Raw genomic sequence first — 15,211 nt, 5'->3', positions numbered from 1 at the left:
TCTCATAACCCAGTCTCAAAATAAATAAAAATTTTAAAATAAACTGGCTGGGCACAGTGGCTCACACCTGTAATCTCAACATTTTTGGAAGCCAAGGCAGGTGGATCACCTGAGGTCAGGAGTTTGAAACTAGCCCAGCCAACATGGTGAAACCCCATCTCTACTAAAAATACAAAAATTAGCTAGGTGTGGTGGCTCATACCTGTAATCCCAGCTACTTGGGAGGCTGAAGCAGGAGAATCACTTGAACCTGGGAGGCGGAGGTTGCAGTGAGCCAAGACTGTGACACTGCATTCCAGCCTGGGAAAGGGTGAGACTCTGTCTCAAAAGAATAGATAAATAAAATAAAATAGGAACAGCAAGAAGGTATTAATATTAACCAACTTTGCACCTTTTACCTTTAACATCTATCAAATAAATTCAACATTCAAGTTTTACATTTTAAAGACATTTTTATTGAGCTAATTTTAACAACATTGCTTTAGCTGGTGACAACTGCCCCAAACCAAAACAAAGCCATCATGAATGCTATTCAACATCCTCAATGTAATCCAGTATGTTTTTGTACTTGGAATATAGTTAAACTTTTGACATTACATAATCAAGCAAATAGCAGTGCATACTATATTATTCAAAAAGACTTTATCTATTTCATTTAAAAAATCAAGTTGCAAGTGGCCTCAGCTTTATCAACAATCGTAGTGACACATTCCACACTTCATGCTCTCAAAATAAAAAGTGCCCTAAAACTAACTCTAAGTTTTTTAGTCACTGACATTAATACTAACCAGGTTACAGGAATTGAAGTTTAACATTGTACAATATAAGCGGCAATAAGTTACTGATATCTGCTGACAAATTCCACTCAAACTAAATATATCCTTGATACATTCAAAAAGACATTTTGTAAATTTTAATAAGCTAGTGTATATGCTGCAGTGCAAAAAAAGTGACACCCTAGTTTCCTGAGCTTTAGGAAATTAACAATTTTCTGACTACTACTTTCAACTTAAAATAGGCTCTTTGTTATATGAAGCCATGACAAAACTATACAATTAAATTGGGCTTTTGGAGAACTGAAAGACTGGTCAGAGTTAGGGTGATTTAGGACAATGAAAAAGTTTTCAAAGCAAAAGTATTTACAACACTACAAAGGATACTATGGATCTGCATGTAGTACAAAGATTAAAGATAACCTACTGATTTCACAATTGTCCCTCCTCTTTCAAAAATATTACACTGGGCCAGGCGCTGTGGCTCACACCTGTAATCCCAGCACTTTGGGAGGCCGAGGTGGGTGGATCACCTGAGGTCAGGAGTTTGAGACTAGCCTGGCCAACATGGTGAAACCCCATCTCTACTAAAATACAAAAATTAGCCGAGCATGGTGGCAGGCGCCTGTAATCCCAGCTACTCGAGAGGCTGAGGCAGGAGAATCGCTTGAACTCAGGAGGTGGAGGTTGCAGTGAGCTGAGGTCATACCACAGCACTCCAGCCTGGGTGACAAAGCAAGACTCTGTCTCAAAAAAAAATTACACTGAAAGACTTTATGGTAAGTATTTAAAACTAAATATACCAACCTGTGGTATATTACACATTTTAATATATTCTTCCATAATGCCCACTAAGAAGAAATAAATGGGATAAATGATGAAAAAAAATAAAGCAAATAAACACGCTTTTAGGAATGTTTTCGCATGTGTACATGTCAGGGCACATGAAAATGATTCCTCATTAGAACTCTCTACATCCTAAAAATTACAAAGACCGAGTTTCTACTTCAATTTTTTCTTCTGCTTGAAGTATATCTGGATCAACATGAACAACCGGAGGTCGTAGGATAACTTCAGGCCCTCCACCATAAATAGACTGCAGAAAATTCCATGTTTCTTCAGAAATCTGGCCAGAATCTGCTCCTTAAAATTACGTAGAAGAAATAATGTTTACAAACCTATATATTCATATTGCAAAAGCTTTCATAATGTACCCCCCAGCATGAATCTTCTCGGGATAATTGAGAACTTCTGGAACATGAATCTGCAGACTACCAGCCCATATTGTTATAAGCTGAAACATATGGCTTGTCTTAAAAAGTCAGAGATGCTTTTGCTTTGCTCTTAACAACAGCCTTAAGACCTTTCCTCAGATAAAAAAAAAAAGTGGCTGCTTTTCATTACTTGCCCTAGTTAATGTATGGATTACATTCTTCAGTTGAATAAAAAAGTACCATAGATGACTAATGATAACATATTTCTAACAGTGACAAATCACTCACAAGTAAAAGCTTAAATACGAGTCAAACTTACCTTGCCTAAGCATCACATTACCACATTTAGTGACTGCAATCTTAGTATTGTCAATAGGACCTGGAGGATCTAAAGGAAAAAATATCAAAATGTATTTTTCAAAGAAATGTAACAAAAAATTGCATAATTTTATGCTTGACAAAATTGTGACCTATAACTACATTATCAGACTGGTTATTTCTCAGGCAAATTATTATAGTTAATTCTTTTTTTTTTTTTTTGAGATGGAGTCTTGCTCTGTTGCCCAGGCTGGAGTGCAGTGGCACCATCACAGCTCACTGCAACCTCCGCCTCGGGTTCAAGTGATTCTCCTGCCTCAGCCTCCTGAGTAGCTGGGAATACAGGCACACGCCACCACGCCCGGCTAATTTTTGCTTTTTTTTTTTTTTTTTTTTTTTTAGTAGAGATGGGGGTTTCACCATGTTGGTCAGGCTGGTCTCGAACTCCTGACCTCACGATCTACCCACCTCAGCCTACCAAAGTGCTGGGATTACAGGCGTGAGCCACTGCACCTGGCCTATGGTTAATTCTTAATGTCTTCTCCTGAGCTTCTTCATTTTTAGTTCTTAGTTCCCCCAAAACAGAACCAGGAAAGAAGGTAAGAGAGGCTCGTTCACAACCATCACAGTTTAACAGAAATGTTTTGTTTTTTTTGTTTTTTTTTGAGACGGAGTCTCGCTCTGTCGCCAAGGGCTGGAGTGCAGTGGCATGATCTCGGCTCACTGCAAGCTCCACCTCCCAGGTTCACGCCATTCTCCTGCCTCAGCCTCCCGAGTAGCTGGGACTACAGGCGCCCACCACCACGCCCAGCTAATTTTTTGTATTTTTAGTAGAGATGGGGTTTCACCGTGTTAGCCAGGATGGTCTTGATCTCCTGACCTCGTGATCCACCCCCCTCGGCCTCCCAAAGTGCTGGGATGACAGGCATGAGCCACCACGCCCGGCCCAGAAATTATTTTTTAACTCTCCGTTTGGGGATTACAAGTCAAAATGTACCACTAATGCTATAAAATAGCAATTCCTTTGTAATTTGAAAGAAATTATACAATTAATTTGCTTCAGATTATCAAAGTAACATTAAAAACAATAAAAGCATTATAAAAGAAACCGTTTAAATACATTCTTTTTAAAATTTAAGGCAAAAGTGAACTGCATGGTCATCATCAAAAGTTGTAAAAGCAACTTAAACAAATTTACAATTAAAAAAACCCAATTAGAAAGTGGACAAAGAACATGAACGCTTCTCAAAAGAAGACATTTATGTGGCCAAAAAAACATGAAAAGAAGATCAACATCACTGATCATTAGAGAAACACAAATCAAAACCACAATGAGATACCATGTCACGTCAGTCAGAATGCCAATTATTAAAAAGTCAAGAAACAGGCTGGGCCCAGTGGCTTATGCCTGTAATCCCACCACTTTGGGAGGCCAAGGCAGGTGGCTCACTTGAGATCAGGAGTTTGAGACCAACCTGGCTAACATGGTGAAACCCCATCTCTACTAAAAATAGAAAAATTAGCCAGGCATGACAGCGGCACCTGTAATCCCAGCTACTCAGGACGCTGAGGCAGGACAATCGCCTGAACCCAGGAGGAGGTTGCAATGAGCTGAGATCACGCCACTCCACTCCAGCCTGAGTGACAAAGTGAGACTCTTTTTCAAAAAAAAGAGAGTCAAGAAACAAGAGATGCTGGCGAGGCTGTGGAGAAATGGGAACACTTTTACACTGTTGGTGGGAATGTAAATTAGTTCAACCATTGTGGAAGACAGTGTGGCAATTCCTCAAAGACCTAGAACCAGAAATACCATTTGACCCAGCAATCCCATTACTGGGTATATATCCAAAAGAATACAATTCATTCTATTATAAAGACACATGCACACATATGTTCACGGCAGCACTATTCACAATAGCAAAGATAAGGAATCAACCCAAATGCCCATCTATGATAGACTGGATAAAGAAAATGTGGTAAATATACACTATGGAATACTACGCAGCCATAAAAAGGAAAGAGATCATGTCCTGTGCAGGGACATGGATGGAGCTGGAAGCCATTATCCTCAGCAAACTAATGCAAGAACAGAAAACCAAACACTGCATGTTCTCACTTATAAGTGGGGGCTGAACAACAAGAACACAAGGACACAGGGAGGAGAACACACACTGGGGCCTGTTGGTGGGGGTTGAGGGATGAGGGGTGGGAGAACAACAGGAAAAACAGCTAATGCATGCTGGGCTTGATACCTAGGTAATGGGTTGATAGGTGGAGCAAATCGCCATGGCACATGTTTACCTATGTAACAAACCTGCACATCCTGCACATGTATGCTGGAACTTACAAAATAAAAATAAATTTTTTTAAAGGTGTAGAAAAGCCAGATACGGTGGTGTGCACCTATAGTCCCAGCTACTCAGGAGGCTGAAGCAAGAGGATCGCTGGAGCCCAGGAGTTTGAGGCCAGCCTGGACAATATAGAGAGAACTCAGTAATTCAGCACTTTGGGAGGCCAAGGTTGGTGCACTGCTTGAGCCCAGGAGTTCCTGGGCAACACTGTGAGACCATGTCTCTACAGATAATTGTAAAAAATAATTTTTAAATTAGCCAAGTGTGGTAGTAGATGCCTGTAGTCCCAACTACTCAGGAGATGGAGGTAGGAGGATTGCATGGGCTGAGAGTTCAGGGCTGCAGTGAGCCATAATCATGCTGCTGTACTTAAACCTGGGCAACAGGGTTAAGACCTTGTCTCTATTAATTTAAAATTTTAAAAAGTAAATACATAAATACAAAAAGCTTTAACTAGGCATATTGTTGCAGCCTTTTTCACATATCAGAATCTTTTTTTTTTTTTAAAAGACAAAGTCTTGCTCTGTCACCCAGGCTGGAGTACAGTGGCATGATCTCAGTTCACTGCAGCCTCCGCCTCGTGGATTCAAGCAATTCTCCTGCCTCAGCCTCCTGAGTAGCTGGGATTACAGGTGACTGCCACCACACCCAGCTAATTTTTGTATTTTTAGTAGAGACAGGGTTTCACTATGTTTCAGGCTGGTCTTGAATTCCTGACGTCAGGTGATCCACCCACGTTAGCCTCCCAAACTGTTGGGATTATGGGCGTGAGCCACCGTGCCTGGCACATATCAGAATATCTTATTTTCATATTATTAAATATTGTCATACAATTTTACTTTAAAAGTCCACTGTATTGAATAAACCATACTTTAAGCAACCTCTTATTCCTTATAAAGATTTCTAAAATTTTTTCAACATTAAGATCACAGATTTACTTTGTTCAGTTCTCTTATTCCTGCTATAATTCATAAAATAAGTTTAACAAAATTTACAACCAACAGAATATAAACTAGAACGTAAGATCCCTGAGGACAGGATCTTTTTCTCTTCTGTTCAATAGTGTAATCCCAAGTGCACACAGATATTCAAGAAATATTTGTCAAACAAAAAAACAATTTACCAAAAAAAAATTTTTCAGTCAACCACTTACCTCCATCTTTACCCTTCACAAAACTTTCCCATTCTCTAAACCACTGCATACTGATGCAATAAAAAGTAGCTGGAGAGTCCTCTTTTTGGAACGCTCTGTTAAGCTGCAAGGGGGAAAAAAAAACAGTCATCTAATATCTAAAACTTGCTTTATGGCAAAACAATACCATCATTCCACTTCAGTGTTTGATAACTCAGCACTTTGGGAGGCTGAGGCAGGAGGAGTCCTTGAACCCAGGAGTTCCAAACCAGTCTGGGCAACATCGTGAGAACATCTCTACAAAAAAAAAATTATTTTTTTTATTTATTTATTTTTGAGATAGAGTTTTGCTGTTGTTGCCCAGGCTGGAGTACAATGGCATGATCTGGGCTCACTGTAACCTCCGCCTCCCAAGTTCAAGTGATTCTCCAGCCTCAGCCTCCCGGGTAGCTAGGATTACAGGTGCCTGCCACCGCACCTGGCTAATTTTTGTATTTTTAGTAGAGATGAGGTTTTGCCATGTTGGCCAGGCTGGTCTTGAACTCCTGACCTCAAGTGATACCTGCCTTGCGCTCCCAAAGTGCTGGGATTACAGATGTGAGCCACCACACTCGGCCTACACACACAAAAAATTTTTTTAATTAGCTGTGTGAGGTGATTTGCACCTGTAGTCCCAGCTACTAGGGGAAGCTGAGGTAGGAGGATTACTTGAGCCCAGAAGGTTGAGACTACAGTGAGCCGTGATTGTGCCACTGTACTCCAGCCTGGGTGACAGAACAAGACCCTGTCTCAAAAAAAAAAAAAAAAAAAAAAAAAAAAAAAAAAAAAAAAACCAGTGGTACAGTAAGATGTATGCTAACTTAGTACTAGAATACGTGGTAGCATCTATGAATAAACAATTCTAGGTTCTGTCTCAAAATTTAACAAGTATACATAAAAGGGGCATAAAGACTGGGTAAATGAAGATGGTCAAGACAAAGTCTTCAAAACAATAAATACGCCACATATTTATTAAAAATCTAATGTGTAAACTTTATGTACACATACTATATCCACAGTCTATACTTTTTGTTTACTTAAGATACTGGTAGACAACTTGCTATTACCATGCTGCAATGAATGAATGATCTTGTACATGTCATTTCACAAGCAATATACATAAATGTATAGGTAAATTCTAATAAGTGATGGGACAGTCCCTGAAGACCAATTCCCTCTTCCAGCCCTCAGGCCTAAGGAATGGGTATATGACTCAAACTATACACAACTCTGTCAGAAATAAAAATCTTCAGAGAAGTGACCTAATGGTTAGAATGGAATCATTCCAATGTCAATTCAGGTAGATACTCAGGGCTACCTTAGTTCTCAAACTTTTGGAGGTCTGGTTTTTCAATTTTTATTCTTAGTAAATTTCTTTTTTGCCAGGTTAGCCAGTCTGGCTTCTACCACTTGCAATTAAAAAAAAACCCAAGTGAGAGAAAAACTGATATAGAAAGAGAAGCACAAGCAAAAGAGGCTTGGGAAAATTAAGAGTATTTGGAATTAATCTAATTGTAGTAGTGCGTAAGTAGTGTGTAAGTAGTGTGTAGTAGTGTGTAAGTAATTGCCCATCTCATGATGGGCAATTCAATCCATGGAACACACTACCTGTGGACAAAGACAACCAAGTTCAGATTATATAATTCCTCTAATCAAATTAATCAAAACCCTGTAATTATTCACAGATACCCTTATAAAAATAGCCCAGAAGTACCTCCATGATCTCACCCCATAATCTGACCTCATCCTTCTTCCTCATTTTTCACTGATGATCATACTGGCCACTTTGTTATTCCCAGAACCAAACAAATACACCTCTGCCTCACAAGCCTTTTGCACTAACCCTTCTTTTTGCAGGTATCTGAATGACTATCTCCCTTACCTCCTTTAAGTCTTTGCTTAAATGTCATCTTCTCAATGAGGCCTATCTTGACCACCCTGTTTAAAACTCCAACCTGGGCCGGGCGCAGTGGCTCATGCCTGTAATCCCAGCACTTCGGAAGGCCAAGGCAGACCACTTGAGGTCAGGAGTTCGAGACCAGTCTGGCCAACATGGTGAAACCTCATCTCTACTAATAATACAAAAATTAGCTAGGCATGGTGGTGGGTGCCTGTAATCCCAGCTACTTGGGAGGCTGAGGCAGGAGAATCACTTGAACTCGGGAGGAGGAGGTTGCAGTGGGCCGATATTGTGCCACTGCACTCTAGCCTGGACAAAAAAGCAAGACTCCATCTCAAAAGTAAAATAAAATATAAAACTCCAACCTGACTCCTCCCCCTCACCAGTGTAATCTTGGTGCCTCTAATTCTGTTCAATGTTTCCCTTTTCCATTGTACCTATCACCTTTTAATATAACATATAACATATTTATTAAATATAAGCTCTGGCATCGCACAGTGGCTCACTTGAGACCAGAAAATTCAAGACCAGCCTGGGCAACATGGTAAAACCCCATCTCTACTAAAAATACACAAAAAATTAGCTGGGTGTGGTGGCACATCCCTATAGTCCCAGCTATTCATCAGGAGGCTGATGTGGGGGATCTCTTGAGCCTGGGAGATCAAGGCTGCAAAATTAACTGGGTGTGGTGGCACATGCCTATAGTCTCAGCTATTCATCAGGAGGCTGATGTGGAGGATCTCTTGAGCGTGGGAGATCGAGGCTACAGAAAGCTGTGATCATGCCACCGTGCTCCAGCCCGGGCAAAAGAGCAACAACTTGTCTCAAAAAAAAAAAAAAAAAAAAAAGTATATATGTGTGTGTGTATGCATATATAAGCTCTCTGAAGGCAAAGATCTTTCTGGGACACAAGGTAGCTGCTTCAATGGAACAATGAAATGGAAAATGCTGTGGCAGTCTCTGATGGTTAACAAAGAAATTAAGGCATATTTGTCTCAAGGCATGGAATTAAAGTTCGGGCTTTCTGTGATGTGCAACTTATCCCTAGAGAACTGAGAGTTCTAAAATGTCATATCAGACTGAATCTGCCAGATGCTGGATTCTAACAACCATTAAATTCATACCACTACCATGTTTGAAAACTTTCAGGACTTACTTTATCTTTGGTATTGAGAAGTTACTTCCTATGTGTTTAGGTAGACGCTTTTTAAAATTTAGTTAAGCACAGTTATCTCATTAATTTAAGGATGTGTTTCTCTCTAGTTCTGGAAAATTTATCTAAATGGTTACTCTAAATGTAGTTCTCACTCTGTTCTCTTTTAAAAAATACATAATAGAAAAACAATGGATCCTATAGCTATCCAACATGTCAAAACTTTTCTTCCTTCTGTTTATCTTTTTGTGCTTCACCTTAGGAGAAATCTTTCCGCTATATCTTTCAGCATACTCATTTCCTCTCCAGTAGTATTTATTTTGCCATTCAATCAACCCATCTATTGAGGTTTTGTTTTGTTATTTAGGATACAATATCCTTATGTATCTCCCTGAATATCAATCATACTTCACATGGTCTACACTCACTGCTCTACCCAGGCAGATACCTTTATGCTTGCTGCCTGGTACAGTGCAACAGGCAGAATGCTAAGGTCATCATCCATATCTGTCACTTCCAAAATTAAAGCCCACACAGTCATTTCCTGTGGCCCTTGGCTTGCTTCTTTGATCTGATCCTATCTGCTTTTTCAGTTTTTCAGAAACTTCACTTAGCTTCCAATCCACTAAGGGCACCTATTTTTATATTCCAGTGTTATTTCTGTTAACACAAATGCTTTGTTTAAAAAAAAGGGGGGGGGGGCTGAATAAGACAAAAAAAACCCCTAATATTATAGAATAATAATAGGTTTGCAATTTTTTTTTTTTTTTTTTTTTTTGAGACAGAATCTCACTCTTTCATCCAGGCTGGAGTGCACTGGTACGATCTTGGCTCACTGCAATCTCCACCTCCCCAATTCAAGCGATTCTCCTGCCTCGGCCTCCCTAGTAGCTGGGATTACAGGCGCCCGCCACCATGCCTGGCTAATTTTTGTATTTTTAGTAGAGATGGGGTTTCACCATGTTGGCCAGGCTGGTCTTGAACTCCTGACCTCAAGTGATCCGCCTGCCTCAGCCTCCCAAGGTGCTGGGATTACAGGCGTGAGCCACTGAGCCCAGCCAATTTTATTTATTTTTAAAGACAGGGTCTTGCTCTGTTGCCTAAGCTGGAGTGCACGGTCATGGTCATAGCTCACTGTAATCTCCAATTCCTAGGCTCAAGCAATCCCCTCTTCTCAGCCTCCCAAAGTGCTAGCAAGGCATAAGCCACCTTGCCCAGCCCCAGATTTGCTTTAAAAAAAAAAAACAAAAACAATTTTATTAAGGTGTAATCCTCCCACTCTTCGTATGGACTTTAATGGTTTTCTGTAAATGTATAGTTGTGCAACTGTCACCACAATCCAGCTTAGAGCCCTCCAACACCCACAAAAGCTGTCCTGCACCAGTTTGCAATCAATTCCCCTTCTCTCAGCCCTTGAAATCACTAACTGTTTGTCTCCACACTTTTTCCCTTTTTAGAAATTTCATATAAATGAAATTAGACATTATATAGTCTTTTGTATGTCTTACACTTGGCATAATGTTTCTAATATTCATCCATGTTGCTTCATGGATCAGTACGCCATGATCTTTTTACTGCTGAGTAGCATTTTATTATACAACTATAACACATTTTGTTTATCCATTTGTCAGATGATAGACATTTCAATTGTTTCCAGTTTTGGGCAATTATGAACAATACTGCCATAAACATTTGTTTACATGTTTTATGTTAACATAAATTTTCATTTATCTGGAATGAATACCTAAGAGTGGGATTGCTGGGTCATGTACTAGGAGTTGAACCTACAAGAAATTACCAAACTGTTTATCATTTGGCAAACAGCATTTTGCATGCTCATCATTGATATTCATAGGAATTCCCTAATGACTGACACTGTGTACTTTTTATGTGCTTATTAGACCTATTTTCTTAAGGGTAATTCCTATCCAAATTTTTTGCCTATCTTCCAATTGGAGTATTTGTTTACTTATTGAGTTGTATGTTCTTTTTATATATAGTCTGGATATGAGTCCTTTGATGACACGTGATTTGTAAACACCTATAACTTACACTGGATTTAGGTCTACCTTCCTAACCCAGTGTTTTACCACGTACCACTATTCTTGGACTTTGTGAATGACTCATTCGTAACCATAATATCCTACATTGGCTCTGACCATGGAAGTCATTTTACACAAAAGAAATGAAGAAACAGGCTTACTTCCATAAAATTCGCTGATCTTACCATGCGCTATCATGCAAAAGATGTTGGCCTACTGGACTTAGTTTTTTGTGTGGGTGGCAACACTTTGTGGGTTTGGTACTATCTTACACGATGTAGTATATGCTCCAAATTAGAAACCAATATATGGTGGTTTTTCCCATAACTGGAATACATAAACCTAGGAGTCAGGTAAAGGAAATAAGAGAGCTCATCTACTACTACCTACTGACATATTCACAAAAGTTTTGCTTCCCATACTCACAACTTCGGCCTCTACTAAATGTGGAAGATTTATATCCCAAGGGAACACAACAACAATTTGACTGGACTAAAAGTTGAGACAGCCCCCTGGCCATTTTGAGTTTCTCATGTCACTGAATCAGCAAGCAAAGAGGAGGTTACAGTACTGGCTGCAATGACTGACCCCAGTTATAAAGGGTAAATAAAATGAATACTACATTACTACATAATAGGAACGAAGAGGATTATGTTGGGAAACCAGATTATACCCACTGTGTTAGTTTCAGAGGGATGCTATAACAAAATGCCACAAATTTGGTAAATGAAAAGGTATTTATTCTCTCAGTTTTAGAGAACAGAACTCCAAAATCAAAGTGTCAGGAGAACCATTCACCCTGCAGAGGCTCTAGGGGAAGACTCCATTCCTTGTCTGTCATGCTTCTAAAGCTTCTACCTTGCAGCTGTATCATTCCAATCTCTGCCTCCATCTTCATGATTTTCACCTCTTCTCTGTGTATCTCTCTGCTGTGTATCTCTGTGAAAGGTCACTTACTGGATTTAGGGCCCATTCAGACAACTGAGGATGATCTCATCTCACAAATCCTTACATATGCAAATACTCTTTTTTCAAGTAAGGTCACATTCACCAATAAGGTTAATTTACAGAGATTAGAGTATGGAAATATCTTTTTGGGAACCACCATTCAACCCACTATAGGCACCATTTAGTATTTCCATACTCAGAGAGAGAAATTTAATACAGACAAGACTACTAAAGGTTCAAACCCTTCAGAAATGAAGGTCTGGGTTATTTTATGAGGTAAATACATTCACAACCAGCCAGGGTATTGGCTGAGAACAGAGGAAATAAGAAATGGGTAGTGATTAGCTATAGATACATATTTCTTCCTTGCTCCACGTACATATTTATAAATATTTACCAGATGTTGAAATAACTACCAATTTATTTTTTTCCTTTCATTTGACTACTATAACGTTACTGTTCATTCTTTAGATTACAGACCATAACAGGGAAAAGTGTGACTATACTCTCTGAACTAAAAGATTTATGAACATCATTTAGAAATAGGTATAGTGACTGGTGGGACTTTGGGTCTCCCAAATATGGGGAAAGGGCAAATGCAACACATACTGGTGCAGGAGCTAGTTGTATTACATCAGGCAGAAGCATGATATTGTTGCTACTGTTGTTTGGTTGTGTAAGTGTATATGGGTGCTGAGTTGACAAAGGGGTAGGCTGTGCTGTATTATCTGTTAATGAACATCATTTTCATGTATTCATATACTTCCTTCTGTGAAGACAAGCCTACATTTTGCAGGATCCATTGCCAGTAGTATGCCAGACTATATATAACCATGATATATGAAATATATGAAAGGTATAAGAGAAAGAAAAATGATTTTCCCCTCTGGTGGCAGCTTTGGGCAGGCTTGAGGCATCCACAGATAGCATAAGTAGGGTTTTGCCACCACTTCTAAGCATCTTCCAAAGAATCCAATCTCACTTAGTATTGTACACAGCTAACATCTTTAACAGCAGCATCCTGTGTCTTCTGGGCATCCTCTTGAATAATTCACTTGGGTCCTGATAGTAGCAGTAGCTTCTCAGGTTTCTGAGCACTGCCATAGGCAGACAGCTGAAATCGTTTCCAAGGGCTTTATGCAGTTTTGAATTTTTTAAAACTCTGAAGCAATCTGAAACTTATAGGAAAACTCCAAGTATACAAAGAAATTTTCTTTACCTAGTTTGATTTCAGAATAAGTTGCTGAACAGATGTTCCTTTCCTCCAAATAGTTTGTTGTTTTACAAAATGTCCCTCAATTAGGGTTTGTGACTTTCCTCATTTGAGATTCAGGTTATCCACCTGTGTACCAAAGAAGTGGTGCCATGTTCTTCTAATTGTATACTATTCTGGCACATAATTTTGATTTTGTTTCATTTCTTTCTTTTTTTTAAGATATAAAGTCTCACTATGTTGTCCAGGCTGGTCTTAAACTCCTGGGCTCAAGTGATCCTCTTGCCTCCGCCTCCTGAATATCTGGAACTTACACACCAGCACACCCAACTAATTGATTTGTTTCATTTCTAATGATGCTCATTTTATCTTCATCGAGATGGTGTCAGGATTCTCTGCTGAAAGTTAGTCTTTTCCCTTTGTAATTAATAAGTGTTTAATGAGGGAGTTAAGTTGAAATGATATAAGCATTCCAATCCTCATCCTTTCCATTTATTCATTCATTTATTTATACCAATATGGATGCAATATCTCCTATTTTATTTAATGAGGTTATATGTTACTGTAATTTATTTTGAGGCTAGGCACAGTAGTTTATGCTTGTAATCCCAGAGCTTTGGGAGGCAGAGGCAGGAAAATCACTTGAGGCCAGGAATTAGAGACCAGCCTGAGCAAGACAGCAAGACACTGTCTCTACAAAAAAATTTATTTTTTAAATTAGCCACACATGGTGGTGTGCATCTGTAGTCCTAGCTACTCGGGATGCTGAGGCAGGAGGATCCCTTTAGCCTAGGAGTTCAAGGTTACAGTGAACTATGACCAGCCACTGCATTCCAGCCTGGTGACAGAATGAGACCCTGTCTTTTAGAATAAAATTTAGAAATATATAGATATATATAGATACATATCTATATATCTATATTTTATATACATGTTTAACATATTCTGTATATATAGAACATATTCTCTCTATATATAAAGCTACATATAGATCTATCTAGATAGATCTATATATATATGTCTCTGACAGCTAGGTATGATCAATCCTACTGGAGTAATCAATAGATTGGAGTAATCAATCTATATATAGATATAGATATCTATATAAACATATAGACATATATATATCTGAGAGCTAGGTATGATCAATCCTACTGGAGTAATCATTGATCCAAGGCACTTTCAGTGAGAGTTAAGAAATATCAAGTTTCTATACATGCATACACATACACACACACACACACACACACATGTCCATATTTACTCAGCTATTATCATGAGTTCACAAAGATACCCATAACTCCAATCCAATAACAACACAAGGTAAAGTTTAGTTTTCTCCTTTTCCATATTTGAAACTTCCTCATCTGACAATGAGAAACTTGGTACTCATTACACTTATGTCCTGATCATTTTCCCATATGGAACCAATCACTCACTGCCACTACCACCACTATGCTGTACCCTTGCAGCCACCAATGTCAGGCCAACATGGGCATCCCTTCTTATCCTGCCTGGGCTCTAACACCCTTGATTGGGCTCATGCCACTCACTATACAGAAATTCTCTTTACCCTCTGTGGTTATAAACACCATTCTTGGCCACTGCTTCTCTTCCATCCACAATGTGGTACCCTATTCCACTTTTAGATTTCCTGAAAGTCAGCAGTGGTCTTCTTGACCTTCACTGCCCAGTCCTTTCAATAGTAATGTACATCTCTCATTCCCTATATTCTGATTCTATTCAAAATACTTAGAATAGCTTCTATTAATCAAATCCTGACAGACACAGTCATTAGCCATTATTTAAGCATTGATGGAAAAAACTATTTTTAATATTCAACTAAAGTTTGCTTCCTTAGATTCAAGAAGCAAATGAAGCCCATGTAAAATAAATAAATCTATACCTGCATCTTTTTTATGTAAAATTTACTTTACTTTAGGCAAGGGCACAAAAAAAGCCCTGAATCAATGAGGAAAAGCAGGAGTGTGTGTGTGTCTACACATGTACAGGAAATGAATAATACAAAACATACTGGACATCTTATTTTGATCTGCTCAATATCTTCTCCACTGCTTTTACTAAAAGAATCCCAATTTTTTTCTTGCAGTATTACTCCTCCCCGTAA

The 15,211-nt window shown here is 38.9% G+C and overlaps 1 protein-coding gene across 6 annotated transcripts in view; it reads right to left on the bottom strand.

Moving 5' to 3' along the window:
- Positions 1-432: 432 nt before the first annotated feature.
- The window catches only part of USP33 (ubiquitin specific peptidase 33), a 65,887-nt gene continuing 51,108 nt past the window's right edge, over positions 433-15,211 (bottom strand). For all 6 annotated transcript variants that reach the window (XM_513509.8, XM_024346666.3, XM_003308165.5 and 3 more), the window contains 3 exons: positions 5,810-5,912; positions 2,307-2,375; positions 433-1,916 (listed from right to left, as the gene is read on the bottom strand). In XM_513509.8, coding sequence (XP_513509.3) covers positions 1,759-1,916; positions 2,307-2,375; positions 5,810-5,912 — 330 coding nt within the window. In that variant the 3' untranslated portion in view covers positions 433-1,758. The remainder of the gene's footprint in view (positions 1,917-2,306; positions 2,376-5,809; positions 5,913-15,211) is intronic.

Source organism: Pan troglodytes, chromosome 1, assembly GCF_028858775.2.
Source record: "Pan troglodytes isolate AG18354 chromosome 1, NHGRI_mPanTro3-v2.0_pri, whole genome shotgun sequence".
Lineage (NCBI taxonomy): Eukaryota > Metazoa > Chordata > Mammalia > Primates > Hominidae > Pan > Pan troglodytes.
This window is presented reverse-complemented; position numbering and strand designations above follow the sequence as displayed.